Raw genomic sequence first — 25462 nt, forward strand, 5'->3', positions numbered from 1 at the left:
TAGATTTTTTTAAAAACCTGATGGGTTTTTAGCTCACCCGAGCTGAAAGCTCAAGTGAGCTTTTCTGATCGCTTTTTGTTCGTCGTCTGTCTGTCTGTCTGTCTGTCCGTCTGTCTGTCTGTCTGTCTGTCTGTCTGTCCATCTGTCTGTTAAACATTTACATTTTCAACTTCTTCTCCAAAACCACTGGGCCAATTTTAACCAATGTGGGCACAAATCATCCTTGGGTGAAGGGGATTCAAAATGTTCAAATGAGGGCCAACCCCCTTATCCAACGGGAGATAATAGCAAATCAGTAAAAATACACTGAAAATTTTAAAAAATCTTCTTCTCCAGAACTAGTAAGCCAATTTCATTCAAACTTAATGCAAATCATCCTTAGTTGAAGGGAATTCAAAATTGTTCAAATTAAGGGCCAGGTTCTCTTCAAAGGGGAGATAATCACAAAAGTGTAAAAATAGGGTGGGGTCATTTAAAAATCTTCTTCTCATGAACCACTGTACCAGTATAGTTGAAATTTACGTGGAAGTTTGCTGACATAATGGAGATTCAAGTTTGTTCATATCATGGCCCCCAGGGGTCGGATGGCGCCACAATAGGGGAAACCATATTTTATATGTATTTATATAGGAAAAATCTTTTAAAATCTTCTTCTCAAGAACCATTGAGCCAGAAGAGTTCAACTTTACATGGAAGCTTCCTGACATAATGCAGATTCAAGTTTGTTCATATCATGGCCCCTGGGGGTCGGGTGGGGCCACACTAGGGGAAACCATATTTTATATGTGTGTATATAGGAAAAATCTTTAAAAATCTTCTTCTCGAGAACCATTGAGCCAGAAGAGTTCAAATTTACATGGAAGCTTTCTGACATAATGCAGATTCAAGTTTGTTCATATCATAGCCCCCAGGGGTCGGGTGGGGCCACACTAGGGGAAACCATATTTTATATGTATTTATATAGGAAAAATCTTTTAAAATCTTCTTCTCAAGAACCATTGAGCCAGAAGAGTTCAACTTTACATGGAAGCTTCCTGACATAATGCAGATTCAAGTTTGTTCATAGCATGGCCCCTGGGGGTCGGGTGGGGCCACACTAGGTGAAACCACATTTTATATGTATTTATATAGGAAAAATCTTCTTTTCAATTAAGAACCATTGAGCCAGAGGAGTTCAAATTTACATCGAAGTTTCCTGACATAGTTCAGATTCAAGTTTGAAGCTTTATGACATAGTTCAAATTCAACTTTGTTGAAATCATGGCCCCTGGGGTGTCAGGTTTTGCCACAATAAGGGAAACCGTATTTCATATGTGTAAATATATGATAAATTTTTAAAAATCTTCTTCTCAAGAACCACTGGGGCAGAAGAGCTGAACTTTACCTGAAAGCTTCCTGACATATTGCAGATTCAAGTTTGTTCAAATCATGGCCCCAGGCGGTAGAATGGGGCCACAAGGGGGGATGAAAGTTTTACATACAAATATATAGGAAAAATCTTTAAAAATCTTCTTCTCAAGAACCACTGAGCCAGAAAAGCTGATTTTTACATGAAAACTTTCTGACATAGTGCAGATTCAAGTTTGTTCAAATTATGGGCCCTGGGGGTTTGATGGGGCCACAATAGGGGATCAAAGTTTTACATACAAATATATATGGAAAAACTTTAAAAATCTTCTTCTCAAGAACCACTAAGCCAGAAAAGCTGAGATTTACATGAAAGCTTTCTGACATAATGCAGATTCAAGTTTGTTCAAATCATGGGCCCCGGGGGTTGGATGGGGCCACAAGTGGGGGGATCAAAGTTTTACATACAAATATATAGGAAAAATCTTTAGAAATCTTCTTCTCAAGAACCACTGAGCCAGAAAAGCTGATTTTTACATGAAAACTTTTTGACATAGTGCAGATTCAAGTTTGTAAAAATCATGGCCCCCGGAGGTAGGATGGGGCCACAAGGGGGATCAAAGTTTTACATACAAATATATAGTTAAAATCTTCTTCTCAATAACCACTGAGTCAGAAAAGCTGATATTTACAAGAAAACTTTCTGACATAGTGCAGATTCAAGTTTGTTCAAATCATGGCCCCTGGGGGGTAGGATGGGGCCACAAGTGGGGGGATCAAAGTTTTACATACAAATATAGGGAAAATCTTTAAAAATCTTCTTCTCAAGAATCATTGGGCCAAAGAAGTTGACATTTACATGAAAGCTCTCTGACGTAGTGTAGATTCAAGTTTGCAAAAATTGTGACCTCCAGGGGTAGTTGGGGCCATAATAGGGACTAAGGTTTCACATGCAAATATATATGGAAAGTCTTCAGATATGGGCCAAGGTGACTCAGGTGAGCGATGTGGCCCATGGGCCTCTTGTTTTTCTTACAATACCCAGAAGCACTTTTTACTCCAAGAATGTGATATCCTCTGTTAAGATGTAATGTGTCTTTTGACAAATTAAGACATGAACTGAATTCGACTAGGACGTTGCACAAATGTGTTAGGAGCAGTTTGACCTTCTTCATACATTGTAAATTTTTATGCTTTTTATTATTTTTTCAGGAGGAAATAAAGAAGAGAGCTTCATCCTTTTTCCAGAATGACTTGGTTCCTCGGCTACTTCCTGGTATGTTGGTGTACTATGATCAGGTGGCTTTTGTGAATGAAATTTAGGTGACTGTACAAGTTTATTCACCCTGTTGGTAGGGATGCTCTGCTGTGCAGTGCCTTGTTTTTGAATGAAAGTTTACAGTCAGGGCTGAACATAAATTGAATAATAAAATGCTTTCTTTGATTTGTTAAAGGACACAACGCATGTTTCTAAACTTTTTCATTTTTTCAGCAAAATTAACTCTTTTTATTCCTAAAACTACTTTAAATGTGTTTTAAATGAAATATTTTGCGTAGTTTTCGAGTTTGAAAGCGATGAAATTCAAATCTTGCGATATGCATATTTTCTTTCGCTAGTTTACGTGCCATTATGTGTGACGTCATATGCGTCCTCGGGTTTGAAAACATCTATTAGCCATTTCATAAACAGATTAGATTTAATCGACAAAAAACCAATTATCACGTTAACGGCTTGTAAATAATAATACATTAAGATGTTTTGTGTCGTGCTCGGGTGTACTAGTTGTCGGTAGAAAGGATTTAGACCGAGTATTTTTCAATTTTTCGAAGGAAGGTACGAGAAAAAAGATGTGGATAATTTTTTTGTTGGAGCAAGTACTTTACCTTAAAAAACACACCCAGTCATCTTTTCAAACACCGCTTGGACAAAGACCCTGATAAACTGCGAGAAAATGAATATATCGAAGCTATAAGCACTGGTAGGCCTATAGCATACATTCTGTTATACTCTTCAAATTCAATACACACTCGAATCAACTGACCTTCACCTTGTAACAACATATATCAACGATACGATGTAACTTCTACCAACTGGTAGATTTACAACAACAAAAATAAATAAAGATACAAAATAATTGAACTTTTAATTATACAAATAATAGAATATTGTATTTCCTAACTTTAAATTGAATTATAAAATGATTTCCTTATTGAACTCGTAGCATCTTGAGTGTGTCAGTAGGCTATAACGCTGTGCTCCCACTTCGTACTTCCTAAAGACGTGCAGATCACAATTCAAAAATAGTAATAAGAGTGCTTTATCACAATAAGATAATGTGATTACCACTTTAAATTTGAATATTTTTATTGATGTGTGTGTGTTGTCTTTTTCTTTCTTTCCGAAATGCACATGTGACAATAGCTTGGCATAGGGCCTAGTTGTCAACAACTTAACGTATCATAATTTGTCTAATCCAAAAATAAATAATGATTGTACTGTTTATTTTAGAAAAAAAACGCCAATTACAGATGTATAAAGGAATAACATCCCCAAACAGTTTGTAAACAGCGGCCCATATAAACATTATTTACTCACAATATTGCCGATTTCATACACGCTTTACTCGCTATATTTGAGTATTTACATCGTTATATGTGTGCACTGGTGACGAACACATATAAAACTTGGACAATTTGTCAACATCGATTTAAATGTTGCCCATGATAAATAAATTAGGCCCCTAAAAGTTGAGTTTTTAATAATATATCGCAGTACTTTAACAATCCGAAGGGCGTATGTGACGTCACTGTACCACGTGACTACCTACCTAATTAACTTGACTTTTTGAAATCGGGGCTTAGATTTAAGACTGTATTGTGGTTAATTATCGCAAAATTTCGGTGAACAAACTATTAGAATTAATTACTATAAGCATAAAGAAGACAAAATGCATATAATATTGTATACTTTGAAAACATGAGATGTGTCCTTTAAATCTAGATGAAGGTTGCAAACACTGTATAAAAAATGCATAACTTACTTAAGCAATTTTTTTCTGCATTATTGTTTGCGACCATCTCCTGTTTAACAAACCTAAGAAAGACATTTCATTGTTCTCTGTATTTTTCTAAGGTCACCTAAGTCACCCAGATAACCTGTTACCATTTGTCTTCGTCCGTCGTCGTGCTCATCTGTTAACTATTTTACATTTTGAACTTCTTAAACACTACAAGGCCAATTGTTACCAATTTTGGTGTGAAACATCTCGAGCATAAGCAGAATTTGAATTGTGAAATTTATTACCTTACCATCCCTGGGGCCTAATGGGCAGGGTGAAATATGCTAAAAAAGCCCACATTTTCAAAAATCTTCTCTTCTCCCACATGTTACTCCCACATATATGGGAGAAAAACTAAATGTATGATTATGATGTCCATGAAGCCCTCTATCAAAATGGTGCAATTCATGGCCCCTGGGTTAGAGGTTCAGGCCCTAGGGTGGGGTCAATGTGGCCAAAGAAAATTTTAGAAAATCTTCTCTACTCTCATATATATTTGAGAAAAACTAAATGCATGATGTACATGAAGCTTTCTACCTAAATTGTGAAATTCATGGCTCCTGGGTAAGGGGTCTAGGCCTTTGGGCAGGGCTAATATGACCGTAGATTGAAAATGTATTAAATCTTAGAAAATCTTCTCTACTCTCATATATATATATCTGAGAAAAATTAAATGCATGATTATGATGTCCATGAAGTTCTCTACTTAAATTCTGAAATTCATGGCTTCTGGGTCAGGGATTGACCCTTGGGCATGGCCAATATGGCCACATAATGAAAATATTCAAAAAAAAAAAAAAAAAAAAAAAAAAGATTTAGGGAATGTTAAAATGATTTATATGCTTCAAATTTCCATTTTTCCTCCTTCTGTAATTGAATAGGAATTGTATGTATTTTGAAAGATCATAAACATATGCACAAAAGACTATATTGAATCCCATATGCATATGGGTTTCCCTATATGGGTTATGTATGGGCTATGATGCTCAGGTGACCGTCAAGGTCTGTGGGCCTCTTCTTTTTTTTATATGTTGATGGTGCAATCATTAAAGTGAGTGCAGTTATAGGGTTTTTAAAATTTATTTAAACAAAAAATTTCACTGAGTATGTGAATGGGATTGGGCAGCAGGCACAGCCTATTTTATTCCTCTCCCAGAGTTTTACGTTAAATCATGAATAAAAATCCTGTATAAGTTCTTAGATCTCCATTTTATTGTTAGATTAGATCACTCTGACATATGATTATAATCATATATGCTGGTAAATGTAACTGTGTGTATTTGATGTAGGCACAAACACAGTCAATTTTTTGGTTAGGTTCTATATTTGTGATCTTGAAGATGAATATATAATATATACACCCTACAAAACATAAAACAACATATAAATTACAGTACATGTATTAACATAAATAAATTATCACATTATTTTGATAAAATCTAGATCTCTTGCATTTATCATAGGGAATAAAATATATTGCATTACACTGAATTATACAGTGCTATGTAATAGAAATAACTTCTATTTTACTCAAGCAAAATAAATCTAATATAATAAATCTCGATCATGAGTACCATATTCGTCCTACTGAGTCCACAACATTTTTGTTTCGTCCGAATGAGCAAGTACCCTGCTGGGTTATCACAATCAAGCTACCGACACAATCAACATACATTGTCTTCAATACTGTATTTAACTGGATTCTAAAATCCAAATTTCACTGTAATTTAATGCATGATATGAATATCTAATAAAATATGCCGAAAAGACTCAGATAGACATTCTAATTTCTTTTTAAAATACATTTGTTTGATACATATATATCTTTTTAGCTCTTCTGAGCTGAAGGCTCAAAGAGCTAATCATATGGCCATATGTCTGGCGTGCGGTGTGCGTCAACTTTTTGGGAAAAGGGCTATATCTCAAGAACCCCTTGGCCAATTGTTGTCAAATTTGTCACAGGGTATCCTTGGCCCAAGGGCTTTCATTTGTACTAAAATTAGGGTTGTGACCCTTTAACAAGGGGAGATAATAAGGAAAATGCAAACAAAAGTAGTGGTTGCTAAAAAATCTTCTCAAGAACCACTGGGCAAATTATCATCAAACTTATGCATAAGGATGAGGATAGGTTGTAGATAAAAAATTGTTCAAGGCATCATCCTGGGGCAAAGGGTGCGGTCTCAAGGTCACTTCAAAGTTGACCTTAAATTTTGTTTTGTTAAAACTTTGATATTTTGCTTAGTATAAGGACTAGGATCATCAAATTTTGTCAGTTGATGCATCTTAGGACCTAATATCATGTTGTCTCAAAAGTGGGTCATGGTGACCTACTTTTTGAATTTCGCAGGTAATTATTATTAAATGGATTTTGATGCATATCTTGGACACTTTTGAGCCTATGATCATCAAAAGTTGTCAGTTGATGGATCATGGGACCTTGAACTGCGTCATGTGAAAAGTATGCCACCATGACCTACTTTCTGAATTTTATGGATAATCATTTATGAATACATTTTAGGTTGTTATTTCAGATACCGAGAGGTTTAGAATTATCAAACCGTGTAAGTTGATGCATCTAGAAGCCTCGAAACATATTTATAAAAATGTAGGTCACAGTGACCTACTTTTGAATTTTGCAGACATTCAAATTTCACATTTTCAATTTTAGATGCATATTTTGGACACTATGAAAGCTAGGATCATCAAACTTTGTCAGTTGATGCATCTTGAGTCTTCATAGTTTGTTGACCAAAAAGTAGGTCACCGTGACCTACTTCTGGAATTTGACAGCTATATTTTAATATTTCAGATACTATTTGACTTACAATTATCAAACTTTGTCAGTTGATGCATGTTGAGTTGTCAGAGTGTGTTGACTAAAAAGTAGGTCACCGTGACCTATTTTTGGATTTTGACAGCCATATTTGAATATTTCAGATACTATTTGACTTACAATCATCAAACTTTGTCAGTTGATGGGTCTTGAGTCTTCAAAGTGTGTCGACCAAAAAGTAGGTCACTGTGGCCTTCTTTTGGAATTTGACGGCTATATTTGAATACTATTTGACTTGTCAGTTGATACATCTTGAGTCTTCAATGTGTCGACCAAAATTAGGTCACCGTGACCTACTTTTGGACAGTTACATTTAAATTTTCAGGTACTATTTGACTTTACATCATCAAACTTTGTTAATTGATGAATCTTGGTTAGTGAGAATTTTTGCCTGTTCTACAATGTATCAAAAGAGCGATTCTAGGCCCATGGGCCTCTTGTTTCTAATTTGCATGTTTTTTTGAAGATTTATCTGTAGATTTAAAAAATATCAACAAACAATGTTTTCAATTTTCGTAAACATTTTTTTTATTTAAAAATTAGAATGTCTATTAGAGACTTTGACGTAAGGCTAAGATCATTGAAGTTAATAACCGCCAAGATTGAATATCAGGAATTTATTGACAATGGTATTATCAACACAATTCACAGTGAACTAAAAATCGTGTCAACTGATGACAAAGAGGTGAATGAACACCAGCCTGATTCCCGCAGCTTACACAATGAATGTTGTTTACACACTCTGAAAGTTTAAAGCATTCTTATCTTGATACAAACAATTATCTGCTTATAGTGATGAATTGAACATTGATCAATGAACTGAATATTTGTATATTTATTGTTTCAGTGGTTGAACTTATACATGTTAGGAAAAATTTCAAAGTAAAGAAAAATGTACTAGCATATTTTAAATTTATTCTAAAGGGATTGGTTCATGTCTTTTGAATAAAATATTTTTAATTTTTGATATTAAGCATTAAAGATATAACTCATTTAATGTTGACAGCCAACATATATTTTAGCTTTTGCTCAGTGCTATGTAAACAAAGACTTAAGTTTTTATTTATGTTTACAAACAAACCAGAGTAATTTTAATTTTGTAATTTAAAGCATCTTAATTTTACACTTTTAGATAACAGTAGATTTTGATCATTAAATATGAAAAACAAAATTTGCGGGGGTGGGGGGGGATTGTGAATCAGTCCATTTAATGGTCAAAATTTTAGTAATTGAAATGTTGTTCTCGATGTTAATACATTAGAAAGGTTAATTTCTGTATTCTTACCAGCATTGTTGAAATTCAGCATGTCAAAGTGCATTTCCTGTATCAAAGTATACATATGGAATCAGCTGATCTTTCAATCATTGGAAATCATGAAAACAACAAATGATGAATATAATGAATTATTTCTCAGAACCCCTGCAGTTTATTGAAAAAGGAATCCACTGTAATTTGTTTCACAGTGTAAGATATATTCTGTGTAATTTATAGAAATGAAGATTATTTTTCTATTGGTTGCACAGGAGAAAGAGTGGTCACCGAGGCAGATAGTGTGTTGTGTTTTGTTCCGTTTACTGAAAGAAAGCAGGGAATATCGGGAAAGCTCTTTATTACCAACTTCAAGCTCACATTCCTTACCGGGGACCGATCGTCTTATGAAAAGGTAGACCAACCATTGTATGGGATATGGAAGTTTGTAAGCTTTAACCAACTGCTGTCCACTCATGATTTTATGAAATGGAAACTGTTTCATATGGATGAGAGCCTGAAGCACACCATGGAATATATGAATTAACACTTGTTCATGTTCTTTTTCCATTTCAGGAAAGTAAGCGACAGAGAAACAAGGTCATTGATGATGGAGACATTCCACTAACAAATATTGAAAGCATATATCAAGGTAAAGTGCTGAGGTGGATCCAGGATTTTTTGTTGAATTTAAATTGATGAAAGATGGGAAGGCAGGCACACACTTACTGAAATATGGTGTCTGGACTGCAAGTCTAATGGTGATAGAACTTCACACAAGAGTCTCCTTGATCCATGAATGACCTTCACTGTTTTTCAGATTAAAGGTCAAGATTGGTCCAATGCAGTTAGCAAAATATGGATGCTAAACTGCATTTGAAACTTATCGCAGAGGTTATTTATGATGTAAAAATGATACGTAGTGTTTTTGAGGTTCAAAAGTCAAGGTCATGCACAACAATACATTTAGTAATCTTTGGCTCTTGTTCATTAAGACTTAATAACATCAGAGGTTTGGCCTATATCAATGAAATTCACCTCAAAAATTTGTTTGAACAAATATTGACTATTATGGCAGGTAGAAATGACAGTATTTGTAGGCATCATTAAAAAAAACACATTTGAATTTCAGCAGGGAAAAACCATGCAGCGTAAGATGGCCATATCACGCCTGGTAAAAAATTTGATGAAAAGTTCTAAATTCTTTGGGAATGACACCCCCCCCCCCACCCCCACCCCCAATCTCCTGCACATTGGAGACCATTCTGAGGCTGTATCACATGTATAATGATTTTCTACATGTACCTGTACTTGCAGTTGATAACAGACTACATTGCCCTTGTTCACATCCTTTTGAAATTATGATTTGGAGAATGCAAGAAAATGATCATTTTCAAGTTAAATTGATTTTTTTCTTCAGTTGTTTCGGGAGGGAAGAGGAAAAAGCTGCTTCCTAACACCACAGTATCAACTGTAACAAAGTACCTAGAGATCTATAGCAAGGTATGTATCAACTGTAACAAAGTACCTAGAGATCTATAGCAAGGTATGTATCAACTGTAACAAAGTACCTAGAGATCTATAGCAAGGTATGTATCAACTGTAACAAAGTACCTAGAGATCTATAGCAAGGTATGTATCAACTGTAACAAAGTATCTAGAGATCTATAGCAAGGTATGTATCAACTGTAACAAAGTATCTAGAGATCTATAGCAAGGTATGAATAGACAACAACTGTTCTGTGTGGTAGTAGCCCCACAAGGCTATAGTGCGTGTTGAGCTCTACCATACCAACTGCCATAAGGAGACTGGAGTTGTGTTTTGATATTTAGGGGGAAAGGGGGGGGGGGAGTGCAGTCTGGAAGGGGCTTGTCTATTCTTGGGATCTGAGGCAAATTTGTAAATTGTTAAGAATAAAGATGTTACAGTGTATTCAGATGCTATTTTGAAGTGGAATATAAAATAGATTTCAAATTGGAAAATGTTAACTTTACCAAATTCATACATGAAAATGAATTTTTAAATGGTTTGCAGCTCTTTCTAAGTGGCACTTCACATAGTTTGACCTTGATGTTTGCTTCAGAATGTAGGTTATTTTTCTGTACAGTATAACTTGTGTGTTTAAACAGGATGTTACACTATCCCAAGGGAAGTTAAGTGACATGGAAAGGTCAGCTGAATTTACTTTAGAATTTCAATAGGGAAGTTTTAAAGTACAGACATTTGCAACAATGGAATGCCAAACTAGCATGTACTCAAATACATGTATCTGTAGCACCCTCTAATCATTAGGAAATATTTGGAGATATCTTCAAATAATTTGCAAAATGTCTTCACTTCAAATAAAGATATCTTCAATTTTATCATTGGAGGAAGCATTTAGAGAAAGAAGGAGCAAACTATTTCATTTGGAGGTATCTTTGAATAGTTTGAGATAACTTCAGTAATTTAAGTATACCGGTATGTTAATTTGGCATTCCATATCCAACAATATGATTTATGGTGCTGATTGAGAATTAGTATTCACTGCTTTAACTCCATCACATTTATTTTTCAAGTTCCATGATGTAAATATCACTTTCATAGGACTTCTAAGTAGAATTGGCTGTTGTGTAATGTGTTATGATGATGTGTATTTTACAACTATTCTGAATCTAATTTGCCTGTAAACACAGTGTTTCCATATCTTAGGATTTCAGGACTCATGTGTTTGGTTTCAAGTTCTCTCCTAAAGACCAAATCAAAAAGGTAGGATTTGATGTTAAGAATTCATTTGTATAAGACCATACATATTGATATAATTTTGTAATGTGTCAGAGTACAGTGTCACCTCAGTATTGCCCGCTCTTATCCCTTCCTATTTTTCTGTTATATCGAGGATGGCGTTATAAAGAGTTTGGTCATTTTAGTTCATTGATTTGAAAAAAGAAAGTGGTTGTTTAATTGATAAACTTTATGGGACCTTGATGCTGGGAGATGCAGATGTCATGGTCAAAGAATCAAAGGTTCAATGTAACAATAGTCTTAAATGTCCATGACCCTGAGAGGTACAGAGGTCAAGGGGAAATAAATCAAGTCTCACAATATTTATGTGATCTTCAACTGTGACCCTGGGTGTTGCAGTGGTCCAAAACAGACAAATAGGAAATTAGAGTTAAATTGACGTATGCTGCTCAGTTTGCCAGTAAGTTGATGTGACAGCCATGCCAGGAATGGAAGAAGAATTGATTGTAGATGGGACTTCCCCTGAAAGAAATAAAAGAACGAGTCAACAGTACCTGTTCCACAATAATAATGTGGGAAGTAGGGGTCTGGGTGGGATTTTAAATTGTATATTTAACTGCTAATAGCAAGATATTTCTTATTCAAAAACACAACCAACCTCACAACTGGATTGAGAGAGGTTGCTGCAACAGTGCCACCTTTAATGCCAAAGTCAGATAACTTGTACTTAGGCTTGCATCAATCACCAAGGGAGATAACTCGATGAAAATTGCTCTTCCTCAATTCTTACAGTGCGAAATAGATGCCCTAGTATCCTATTTTGCATTTACCTGTTTCTACCTGTTTTCATGACACATGCTAACTTTATATTTGTATGATTCACGGGACAGACTAATTATGTAGGATTATGGCTTCTGATCCCGGGTTGTTGGCATTTTTTCAGGGGATGTATAGAGGTAATTGTACCTTTTGTACATGAAAAAGTGGTGGTGGATGGTGATTAGGGAGTTCCGCGTTATATTGCTTTTTAATTGTACACGTTTCAGTGGCAGTATGAGGGGACGGCAATATACCGAGATGACACTGTATATAATCAATTAAACAACAACTGAATGCTGTAGATTCCTAAATATACGAGAGGAATTTATTATCACAAAACTTTCTGAGAAGCATCACTCGCAAAATAAAATTACTTGCTTTTATTTTTATATTGCTAAATTTCATGTAAAAGCAGACAACTCGTGTTCTGGTGATTCGACGTCTGCGAGTCTTTTTGTGATATTTAAAAGTACTCACATCAGTACATCTGCAGAGAACAATCATGACTCACAGAATTGTATTTATTATATTATTATTATGACTCATAGAATGATACTGTAGCTTTGTTATTGTACTACTTTGACAGGGATATGTTGTATGATGGTAACTGAAGTATTCATAACACTATAATGTTCATGCTTTCAGGACTCTTGATACAAACAAAAATAGATGCAGGGGTTGATGTATATTTTTTGGCTTAGTTTAAATGTAATGAATACAAATATAAAATTCCTAAAAAAAAAAAAATATGATATGGGATATTGGAACTATGAAATTTTGAAACTCTTTAGAAAAAGAAGTTACAAAAATTATGCATCACTTTGGCAACTCTTGTATACAAATTAGTGATGACTAAAGACGATTCACTTTTAATACAAAGATATCTACCCGATTTGAAGATTATTTTTCAGAATGTTGCAAGCAAATATCCTTGTACCAAAAACACGAGTTATTAGATTAAATTTCTTATTTTGATAGTGGAAAGCTACTAAAAAAAAATTCAACAGTACCATGTATTTCTTCTACCGTATGTGGATATTTACTCAGTTTGTCAGATTTTCTCAAGTCATAACAACCGACTGCTATGCAGTAATATCACAAATAATCACATTGGGGGGGGGTTACTTATCTTGACATGTGATGTTCTTATCCCGTTATTGTCACATACAAACTTAGTTATTTTTGCATGCAAAGATCAATTTGTTAGCTGGTAACTTTTTGTAGTATTGGTAAATGGTAGTGAAAATGCAAGGTTGAACTGCTACATTGAACTCATGTAATGAGTGCAATGAAAGATAAATGCCCCACCCCCCTCCTCTCTATCGCCCAAATGCCCCCTCACCCCAAATTTTGGGGTTTGGGCAGAATTACTTTCTTTGTTAACTAAGAATTTTCAGACAAATATGAAAGCAACTTTTATCTCTGTTTGGCCCCCACCCTTCCACTTTCAAAAATAATGCCAAGTGCTTGAACTCGCAATATCTGATAGTTACTTGTGCTTGTTTAATGCAAAGTTGCCCAAGGTAACACAGAAAATGAAATCTCATTGGACATATTAAATATTGAAACTGTGATGGAATATTCCATACTGTGTATGATGTTCAAAAGTTGAAATAAACTGCCCCTCCCTTTATAATTCATCCTAAATGTTTTGGATTAATTGAAAAATCATGGGAATAATAATTGCATTCCATATGGTAAATTGTATTCATTTTACTTATAAAAACATATATTTAGTTTTCATCATTTTTAAAACAAGAGTCATTCAAGATGAAGACTTCAAACTCTACATATTTAATGGTATACCAGAGTCATATTGTAGGCAGCCTTATTTTTACTACAGTTTAATCTTTGCTATTTTCATTATCAAAGAAAACTGCAAGGTTAAAAAAGTGAATATCATGTAGCTGTAACATTGACTTAGAATTGATATTTAGAAGTTTGTGAAAATGAATTTAGCTGTAGGATTTACATAGGATGGAAATTAAAACTGTGATTTAGAATTGTCTGAAAATGAATTCAGATAAGAAACTATGAAAATGATCAGGAAGGAATTTAAGTTGTGTACCACAGTATAATATTTCATTGAATGTCATTCTTTTGTTCTGTAGATTACCAATGCTGTCATTCATTATGCATATCCCAACAAGTCCTACCTTTTGTATGCTTTTGAGTATGCTAAAACCCTGCAGACACCAGGTTAGTCTGATTCTCTAGAAACTATAATTGTGACAAAGTTAATGTCTTGGTAAAAAGAAAACTCTTTCAAATTATCAAGAAATCAGATTTATAGGAATCGGGATGATAGACTGTACATTTATATTAATGCATTATGAGATACACATTTGATTGGATGTATTATAAAATTATATAAAAAAGGCTGAAGTAAGCTTTTCTGATCAAAATTTGTCCATTGTCTGTTGACGTCGTCGGCGTAAACTTTTCACATTTTCATCTTCTTCTCCAGAACCACTGGGCCAATTTCAACCAAACTTGGCACGAAGCATCCTTTGGTAAAGGGTATTCAAGTTTGTTCAAATGAAGGGTCATGTCCTCCTTCAAAGGGTAGATAATCACAAAAATGCAAAAATAGGGTGGGGTCATTTAAAAATCTTCTTATCAAGAACAACTAGGTCAGAAGAGCCTAAATTTTCATGAAAGCTTCCTGGCAAAGTGGAGATTCAAGTTTATAAAAATCATGACCCCTGGGGTTAGGAAGAGGCTACAATAGGGGATCAAAGTTTTACTTGTGAATGTATAGGGCACCAAACTTGGCACAAAGCATCCTTAGATGAAATTTGTTAGTATGAAAGGCCATATCCGTCTACAAGGGCATATGGTAATTAATGAATTTGTAGTCAAGTTTAATAATGAAGTTTGAAAATTGGTGAATTTTTTGTTGTTACCTTTGAAAAGTTTTTTTCTGAACCAAGCTGCTTGTATAATGAAAGTTTTGCTCAAGTTTGTTTATTGCTAGAAACTGCTGCTCAGGTGAGCAAAGTGGCCCATGGGCCTCTTGTTTTGTCATGTTTACCTGACTGCAAAAGAAAATTTCAGAGTACATTGTTTGTAAGTACACTTTGATGTTTCTGAACAGAGAATGGCACGGTGAGTAACACACCTCTATATGACAGTCCAGTAGACTGGGAGAGGGAACTGAAACGATGCGGATGTACCAAATGGACCGTCTGTGATGTAAACAAGGGCTACTGTGTATCTCAGAGGTACAGTTAATATGTTGTACAGTGTGACCGTTGAGACGAGCGAAGCCCATTAACATCTTGCAACACGACTTTTATCCGCCTCTTCATTTAACGCGGGAAATATAACGCGCTTGATGTAAACAGTTACAAATTGTGACGTCATATTAGCTGCAATGTTGTTTTTTTTTCTTCTTCTCTCAAACCAAGCCAAAACAAAATGTTTGAAGCTATGAGAAAGCTTGTCTGGAATTAAAAAACGTTTATGGTACTTTCTAAACAATCTAATTATTTTAATTACGAGTTTGTCAATGAAGTATACTGCAGTGACGGCGACATTTTTTCGGAAGCATTATGGGTAATAAATATCTTTTTTCAACTGATGAAGAGCAAATCACGTGACTCATATGTGTAATCATTGGAGCGAGCTCGTCGCGTTGCTTTGCGACGCGAGCTTCGCTCGCTATTAATAGAATCTTATTAAGCAAGTCAATCGGACTTAAAGCTTGCATGTGATTGTTTGAATTGAAGCTAGCCTGCTGTGCATTGTGATTTCTCCTCAGAAATGACAAACTCTGTGAAATGCATTGGTTGTTTTTGTAGTATGCCGGAGAGATTTGTTTTACCCATGAACCTGATGAGTTATGATGAACTGATGAAGGCAGCCTCTCAGTTTAATGAAAACAGATTACCAGTGAGTACATGTAAATTCTGCAATTAGATAAACTTTCTTATGGGTTCTCTGTAGATCACATAGGGGACACATACGGATGACTTTGTCTGTCGCCTATATCCATCTACCGTATTTTGCCGAATATAATACGCACTTTTTTTAGAGAATATTTTTGTGCCAGAAAGGGGTGCGTATTATATACCACAATAGGTTTTTTACCTTTTTTTCCAGATGAAACTCGGCGATTAAGTAGTGTAATATTTCACTCAAAGACCAAGGCTTCGGATACTGTACGCCTTTTCACATTCACCTATTTATTAAGTAGAAAATTCGACCTCAAGAAAATTACTACAGAAACGTAAAATTGCAGAAAATGTGATATATATACTTACAATATCTAAATAATTCAATTATCATGAAACAAACAGCTAATCAAATTGCATTGGATCTGACTATTCATTACATCGCATGCCGCCATTATTGAAAGCATGTGTACACAATAATGCCTTGACACGTGCTAAAATTGTTGGAAAATAATTTTGTCACTTGCTAAAAGTTTGTTTACTGTAAGTTTTATGAATAGGCCTAATTTTTAATGAAATACTTATTTGAATCTTTGAAATAACTATTCTTGCGTAAAAGCGTGTGTTTTACGAAGCCATTGTTGTGTACACTGCTTTTGTTAGATACCCCCTCCGGGTAAAGAAATACCTAACAAATTTTTTTTTCACACATTTTAATAGTCATCGTAGTTAACGAGGAGTTGATAATTTGCATCTTTGTACCTACCATGGTGTGTTGATTACAGTAAAATAAGCGATAGTTTAATTGTTTAATTTTATTTTTATAACATCGGCTATTTGATTGATTTTAAGTTTCAACAAAGGAAATATCGAGTCAGTTAAGACTTTAATGCTACAAAATCTCGTGCTTTGCTGAAATGAACAGGCTTGTCCGGGTTGATATTTCCCTGAAGATTCTCATTGAAGATTACCGCGATGTAGACCTCATCTCAAAAAGTTTGCAAATTATTGTGCGTTGTTTAGAATTCATTATTTCTGCAAAAATATTAAGTGAAAATTAACACCAAGTATAAGATAAAGATTACCGCTTAGTCAAAATTTTTGCTGCGTATTATACACCCGAAGTGCGTTTTTTCACCAACTTTTAGGCTCAAAGTAGGGGGTGCGTATTAAACACCACTGCGTATTATATTCGGCAAAATATGGTATCCATTTTGATAACTCACCTGATCTTGAGTGAGCTTTTCAGATCAAAATTTGTCTGCTATTTGTTGGCAGTAACGCATAGGCATTATACATTTTTCTCAATATCTTCTCCAGATCCATTTTGCCAATTTCAACATGACTTTTCACAGAGTATCTTTGGTGAAGGGGATTCAGGTTTCTTCATATGAAGGGCCATCTCCCCTTCAAAGGGAAGATAATCAAGGAAAGACAAAAAATAGGCTGGGGTCATTGAAATATTTTCTCAAGAATTACTGGGCCAGAAAAGATGAAACTTCTGTGAAAGGTTCTTGACATAATGAAGATTCAATTTTGACCAAATCATAGCCCCCACGGATAGGTTGGGACCTCAATAGGGGATTAAAGTTTAATGTATGTAACAATATATAGAAGAAAAAAATTTCAGCAGTACTTTAATAGCCAGAACTTTCCAATTCCCGATTCAAATGAATTGAAATTTTGGTTGTAGGTTGATGTTATGAATGCCTATTGCATGGTGTCAAAAAAAATTTCTTAATCAAATTTGTGTGCGCATGAAGTGCATTTTAATTTTTGAAGTCTAATCAATACCTGAATATCCAGAACTGATTTCTTTTACCATGAAATGGACTGAACGTTGTAAAATAGTTATATATTCATACACTTCACAGATTGATATGGTCAAAACCACTTGTACTGAAACAAATGACACCACTTGCTAAATGGGGGAATGTTTGGGGAACCTCTGTAACGGTCCTCATTACAATTAGTTCTATCATCAAAATTATGAGAATGCATGTATTTCTGGAGAATGAAATTTGAGAGGTTTCTCATATCAAAATGACTTGTATGGTGTATTCATTCTGATTGTTGCACAATTCCTTTGTGTAATAATAGCCTTTATTCATCCAAGATTACACATAATAGCATAAAACTAGTTTTCATTGAAATTCTGTATTAAAATAAGGAATTATTAAAAAATGATAGAGATGTAAAAACTAATGTATCAGTATATTATCTACAAATTTCATTGTATTTGATCGGAAAGAAAGCCGATATATTAAATCCAAACTTACTCTTACAGTTTTGTTTACTAAAAATATACTGTGTAGTTGTCAAACGTCATTAGTAACCCACAAATGGTGTTGCTATCTCTTACCGATCAAAATGCAAAGTTCAGACACATCCGAGCGAATTTTTCATCGTTGTGTCCAACAGGAAGTAAGAGATAGTGAGACCGGCCATGGATTACCAACAATGTTGGCGTAAAGTATGCTAACAAAGGGCATAGTACATTAGAGAGCACGATAGGAGGGATAACTCTGGGTAGAACATCAAAATTTTGAAGGAAACACGATAAGTACTGTAGATTAAAAAGTTACTGTGAACATTAATGTTATCATAGAAATTTTTAATTGTATATACATGTACTTTGGTTTTATAGTTAAACGTGATATTTGAACACAACCTGTCGGGCTACCTTGACTCAAAATAAACTAGACCAGACCAAGCTTTCACTAGTCAAAGTCAGTCGGGAGTGCCTTAGTGTTGAGCCCTGCATAATATAAATTGAGGGATTTTTTTGTCTGTTGATAAATCAGTGTCACGGTGTTGTGTAATTGAGAAAGTTGAGACTTTGTAGATCACCTAAACAATGAAGTGTTAAACTTTATTTCTACATGAATAGTCATTTGTTTGGTAAAACCATGAAAAATAGGATATTTATTATTTATATTAGGCTCGGTGTTACACTCACACAATATTTATTATTTTTATTAGGCTTGGTGTTACACTCGCACGATATTTATTATTTTTATTAGACTTGGTGTTACACTCACAAGATATTTATTATTTTTATTAGGCTTGGTGTTACACTCGCACAATATTTATTATTTTTATTAGACTTGGTGTTACACTCACAAGATATTTATTATTTTTATTAGGCTTGGTGTTACACTCACACAATATTTATTATTTTTATTAGACTTGGTGTTACACTCACAAGATATTTATTATTTTTATTAGGCTTGGTGTTACACTCACACGATATTTATTATTTTTATTAGGCTTGGTGTTACACTCACACAAGTGGTGCCAGTCTTGTTAGGATGGCAGAGATGTTTGCGGAGTCTGAGCTGGCAGATTATGTCGGAAAGTAAGTAAAAATTTATCAACATATTAACCGTATTACATAGGCATTAAATCGTTTTTAAACCAATGGAATTACAAGCGGGTCATCAAGAGTGCGTATGAAGAGATTTCCAGGCTTACTTTGAGACTGGAAACATATTGCTTTCTGCTTGTCTTTAGGTCAAGCTGTAACTTAATCCTAGTCATTGATTTTTTAAGCTTTACAAAATTGAGACTTCCTGATTGATCAAGTGAAAGAAAAAGGTCAAAAGCTTTTTGTCATTTAGATGTCAAGATCAGATATCAAGGACAAAATGTTTATCTTTTTACAAGATATGGACTTCATATTTAATCCTATGGAGAGTCAAGGTTCAAAACTGTGTCAGGTCAAGGACGTATGTCAAGTTAATCTTGTTACAGTTATCATGTTCAGATGCTTTTATGTTTGTTTGCTAGGTTTTAAATTATATATTTGTCATTGGAAGGTCATGTTCTTTTATGTTTAAATGGACACATTCCCAAAATAAACTTGCTAAAAGAATTATATTGCCTCTTTCGTTGGTGTATGTTGTTTCAGGGAGGAAAAATCCCATTACAATCGAATGTTTAATTTAATTAATGTAATTCTTGATGGAAACGATCATTAATGTTCCAGTCTCTCCTCTGAGATGTATATTAGGACGTATTGTAATCGGTAAGCTGCATACACCCTTTCTGAACTTACTAATTCTTTAGCTTAACTTATAATATTATATTGCAATTTCATGTCTAATTTCATTTTGTAAAGAGAGTCATTTGGCGCCCAGTATTCGTGATGTTCTTTCAACAAAACTCTTCAAATATACAAATATATGTAAGGAACCTCCATATTTTATTGACAACCCTGAGTGTATAAAATGATGTAAAACTGTGCATGTTCTTACAATACGTTCTGTATTTTAATCATTGAAAGAGAGGCTCACAGGGATCTGTATTAGGTCCATAACTCTCTATATCTACAGTCATAACTCTTCTGTACATGCTAAACATATATTGATATGACCATGAAACTCTGCACATAACTTGTAACCACAGCTACACACTCAATGATACATTGAGGAATTCCTGTTAATTAACAGATTAAAACAAGATTTTTGATTGTTACTTACAAAGCCAAGGAAATGGAGAGAGTGGTGATTCCCTGCTTCAGGCTTTCTTGTGAGGGGCATCACTAGGTAGTATTAAGAGAAATCAATAATCACAAGGAATATGCATGCCAAATATAATATCTAAAATAAAAATGTTTGTAAATTTAGGGGATGCTTTAAAGTTTTTCATCTCAGACTAACAGACAGACTAACAGACAAATGAACAGATGAATCTATGTACTTTAATTAAAACATCTCCAAAGTTTGGAGCTCAGTAAATACAGTATCTGATAATGGCCATTCAGAAACTGAAATAGAAGTAGACAAAATGATGCTGTGTTTCAAAAAGCACTTTGATTATTGTTTCTGTAAGGTGAAAAGTTAAAATCACATTGACAGGTTTTTAAAACTTTTGTTTGTCTATAAATGGTACTGTAACAGTACTTAACATATTTACATTGCATAAATCTATAGAATGGATATTTTAACCACAAACACATCAAAAAATGGTGGCATGGATACAATATCTGTATTTGATTGTGAATGATTATGAACTTGTCACATTGTTTAAACTATAACTTGAATTTTTGTAGCTTAAGAACTGCAATACAGCTTGCTGATGTTAACAAGGGATACCCTGTTGACATGGATCTAATGAAACTCTGCCCCTCATTAAAAGATGTCCAAGCAGCATATGAAAAACTGAAAGAGCTGGTATTTGTTGGTAAGGAAGCACATTATATGACTTGTCTTTCCTTTCTTGCTGGTGTATATTACATAGGCAAGAACTGTTCTAACATTCAATTTTTAGGACATTTCACTAAAGCAACAGTATTCTAATCAAATTTTATTGAGATATTTTACCAGTTTAGAGATTATGATTTTGGATTCTTCTTCTTCTAATGATGATGTTTATCATTTTATAATGCAGCGGTCGGCCGGGTTCGAACGCCAGTGGCCAGATAGCTCAGTTGGTAGAGCACGTGACTAGAGATTCAGAGGGTCCGGGATCGAATACCGGTCTGGTCCGTTGCATTTTCTCCCTTCCTGTTACATTTATGGATCTGTTTGGGGACTCCAAATCTACAAATAAACTGGTTCCCGTTACATTTTTTGGTGCCGTTGACCACTCCTGCAACTGCAGGTTGTCCTGCCAGGGGTGAAAAGAACCTGGGTTGTGTGTGTCTTTGAGGGTGAAGACAAATTAAGGAGGGAGGATATAGTAATTAGAGCTATACGGACTGTGGATATCGGCCTGGATAGCTTATTGGTTAGAGCACCTGACTAGAGATTCAGGGAGCCCGGGTTCGAATCCCGGTCTGGTCCGTTGCATTTTCTCCCTTCCTGTTACATTAAGCAAGTATTTTCCATAAACAATTTCTTGCTCCAATTTACAATTTTAGGTCACCTGAGTGACTCAGGTGACTTATTGCAATTGGTGTGTGTCCCTCCTTGTATGCCGTCCATCTTGTATTAACAATTGAGCATTTTATATTTCTTCTTGATAACTTCTCTTCCTAAGGGCCATAGGGGCGAGTCAAAACTTCCAAATATTGACCAATTTTCAAAAATCTTTTCTACAACCACACATTGATGCATAGTCATGTAGAGGAGGAAGACCTCTACCAAAATTGTAGATTTTATCATCTCAGGGATGGGTGTTCTGACTTCAGGGTGGGGCAAATCTTGGTACAATGTTTAATGTTTATGTGTAAAACATTCAAATAACATCATTTTGAATGCTCTTGATACTAAATTGAAGCTAACTGGATATTTAGAAAAAACAGGTAGCCCAAAATAACGTCAAATAACATTCAGACTGTTGTTTGTCTTGAGTCTGAAGAAAATAATAATGAACTTTTATCAGTTTAAACTACAGAGCCAACAGGCATCTTACCATTTTGGCAGTTTGGGAACACTTTGCTTTTAAAATTATGATTTTGAATCTTGGGAATTAAATATTTCTTCAATGTTATTATTGGTTTCTTCTGTAAATTGTATTGTATTGAAAGTATTGAATCGTGGCGTAAGTATTGCAATATGTATCGTATCGTGACGGGGCGTATCGTTTCAGCCCTAAAAAACATGCATACATGTCACCAGTTTGAATTACAAAAGCCTTATATATCTGCATGTGGCCATCGGTGTGGTGTACACTGTCATTTATTGACCGGATACAAGACGACACTTGGCTAGTAACTGACTTCATCTCACTGGGTATGAAATTTATTAAACCAGGTATTATCCTGTACCCAGTCAATAAATGCCAGTGTAACTAATAATATGGAAGAAATTCACATTTAGTTGACAAGAATTGATTTGCCCCACAGATTCTGGGAAGGACTTTGTTGTGCATGACATATCATGGATGTCGTCTCTGGAGGGCACTAAATGGCTGACCTGTGTATCCCAGTGTTTGAAGACAGCCACTGATGCTGCTAAACATCTGGAAAGACACACAGTTATAATCAAAGGTACGGCACTGTTATCTGATAGCATGTAAAAGGATTGATATACTAGGTAACCCATTTTGTTTAATCTGGATGTTGTGCAAACTTGGGGATAATAGATTGTACTTTTATTATGGCACTAATGAATGCTGTCATGCAAAATACCCCATAATCAAAATTAAAATTTGCACCATAAAAATCATCAGCACTAATGAATTCTGTCAGGAAAAATACTTCGTAATCCAGATTAGAATATGAATTACAGTTTGCACTATGAAAATCAATGACCATAAGATTATCTTTTTGGAATTTCATTAGATATTTAGGACACCAGAGTCACTCAGGTGACCTAATGATATGCTGGTGTTGTATGCTGTAAAAAAAATGGACTTCTCCAAAACTGTATTGCCAATTTTTACTAAAATTGCTGTCACATGGATTTGGTGGTCCCTGCCCTTTGGAGCCCAAGAGATGGGACTGAAACCTGTAAAAATAGTACCTTTAAAATTCTTCTTCACTCCTGAAAACTTGGTGCACAGTTATCTCTAACATAAAAGTCTCTACCAAACTATAAAATTCATGGTCCCTGGTTTAGGGGCTCAGGCCAAAGAGACTGCTGTGGAATCATTAGATTTTGTGGGGGCTCAATTTTGGATTTCATGGGTACCTCTATCCCACAGATTTCAAACCACAGCAAAAAACACAGTTTATACAATGTTTCAATGTACAGAAAACATATCCACAGAATTACATCCCAATGGACCTACAAAATCTAAACAATCCACGAGAATTACATCCCAATGGATCTACAAAATCTAAACAATCCACGAGAATTATATCCCAATAGAGCTACAAAATCTAAACAATCCATGAGAATTTTATCCCAATGAAACTACAAAATCTAAACAATCCGTGAGAATTATATCCCAATGGAGCTACAAAATCTAAACAATCCATGAGAATTTTATCCCAATAAAACTACAAAATCTAAACAATCCGTGAGAATTACATCCCAATGGAACTTTACAAAATCTGAACAATCCGTGAGAATTTTATCTCAATGAAACTACAAAATCTAAACAATCCATGAGAATTACATCCCAATGGAACTACAAAATCTAAACAATCCGTGAGAATAACATCCCAATGGAACTACAAAATCTAAACAATCCATGAGAATTATATCCCAATGAAACTACAAAATCTAAACAATCCATGAGAATTACATCCCAATGGAACTACAAAATCTAAACAATCCATGAGAATTACATCCCAATGAAACTACAAAATCTAAACAATCCATGAGAATTACATCCCAATGGAACTACAAAATCTAAACAATCCGTGAGAATAACATCCCAATGGAACTACAAAATCTAAACAATCCGTGAGAATTACATCCCAATGGAACTACAAAATCTAAGCAATCCGTGAGAATTTATCCCAATGGAACTACAAAATCTAAACAATCCGTGAGAACTACGTCCCAATGGAACTACAAAATCTAAACAATCCGTGAGAATAACATCCCAATGAAACTACAAAATCTAAACAATCCATGAGAATTACATCCCAATGGAACTACAAAATCTAAACAATCCGTGAGAATTCGCTTACCAATGGAACTACAAAATCTAAACAATCTATGAGAATTACATCCCAATGGAACTACAAAATCTAAACAATCCATGAGAATTACATTCCAATGGAACTACAAAATCTACACAATCCATGAGAACTACATCCCAATGGAACTACAAAATCTAAACAATCCGTGAGAATAACATCCCAATGGAACTACAAAATCTAAACAATCCGTGAGAATTGGCGTCCACATTAAAATTTAAATGATTCCACAATACATATGGATCATGTTTTGTAAATGCAAAACTACAGTAATTATTAGAACTCTTTTCTCTTCAACGTTTTGAAAATGCAAAACTACAGTAATTATTAGAAATCTTTTCTCTTCAACGTTTTGAAAATGCAAAACTACAGTAATTATTAGAACTCTTTTCTCTTCAACATTTTGTAAATGCAAACTACAGTAATTATTAGAACTCTTTTCTCTTCAACATTTTGTAAATGCAAAACTACAGTAATTATTAGAAATCTTTTCTCTTCAACATTTTGTAAATGCAAAACTACAATAATTATTAGAACTCTTTTCTCTTCAACGTTTTGAAAATGCAAAACTACAGTAATTATTAGAACTCTTTTCTCTTCAACAATTTGTAAATGCAAAACTACAGTAATTATTAGAATCTTTTCTCTTCAACATTTTGTAAATGCAAAACTACAGTAATTATTAGAAATCTTTTCTCTTCAACAATTTGTAAACAGATTAGGTGCCTAAGCATGAAAGCTTCTACCAAAATTGAGAAAGTCACGAATAGGGAATTATATATAATCTTGTCTGCAATTAAAGAATCTATCCAAGATCAAGTCTTTAGTAAATGAAAAATGGGCCATAATGCTGTAATGGACAGAAAGATTGCTTATGATTAAGCAATATTTTGTTTCACGCCGTAACTTTGTAATGAAAAGACATTAGAAGCTTATATTTTGTATTCCTCTGACCAGACATTGTGAGATGACCCTGAACTATGGTAAAGGGATATAGG

The 25462-nt window shown here is 34.5% G+C and overlaps 1 protein-coding gene across 6 annotated transcripts in view; it reads left to right on the forward strand.

The window, feature by feature from the left end:
• LOC125652584 (myotubularin-related protein 10-A-like) overlaps positions 1-25462 on the forward strand; it is a 45758-nt gene that overhangs the window by 17970 nt on the left and 2326 nt on the right. For 3 of the 6 annotated variants that reach the window (XM_048881907.2, XM_048881910.2, XM_048881912.2), the window contains 12 exons: positions 2560-2623; positions 8764-8903; positions 9065-9140; positions 9909-9991; positions 11181-11237; positions 14144-14231; positions 15130-15256; positions 15836-15926; positions 19198-19286; positions 19917-19955; positions 20982-21112; positions 22719-22862. In XM_048881907.2, the coding sequence (XP_048737864.2) occupies positions 2560-2623; positions 8764-8903; positions 9065-9140; positions 9909-9991; positions 11181-11237; positions 14144-14231; positions 15130-15256; positions 15836-15926; positions 19198-19286; positions 19917-19955; positions 20982-21112; positions 22719-22862 (1129 nt within the window). The remainder of the gene's footprint in view (positions 1-2559; positions 2624-8763; positions 8904-9064; positions 9141-9908; positions 9992-11180; positions 11238-14143; positions 14232-15129; positions 15257-15835; positions 15927-19197; positions 19287-19916; positions 19956-20981; positions 21113-22718; positions 22863-25462) is intronic. The other 3 variants (XM_048881908.2, XM_056164807.1, XM_056164808.1) reach the window with 1 other exon arrangement.

Source organism: Ostrea edulis, chromosome 5 (assembly GCF_947568905.1).
Source record: "Ostrea edulis chromosome 5, xbOstEdul1.1, whole genome shotgun sequence".
NCBI classification, from domain to species: Eukaryota; Metazoa; Mollusca; class Bivalvia; order Ostreida; family Ostreidae; genus Ostrea; species Ostrea edulis.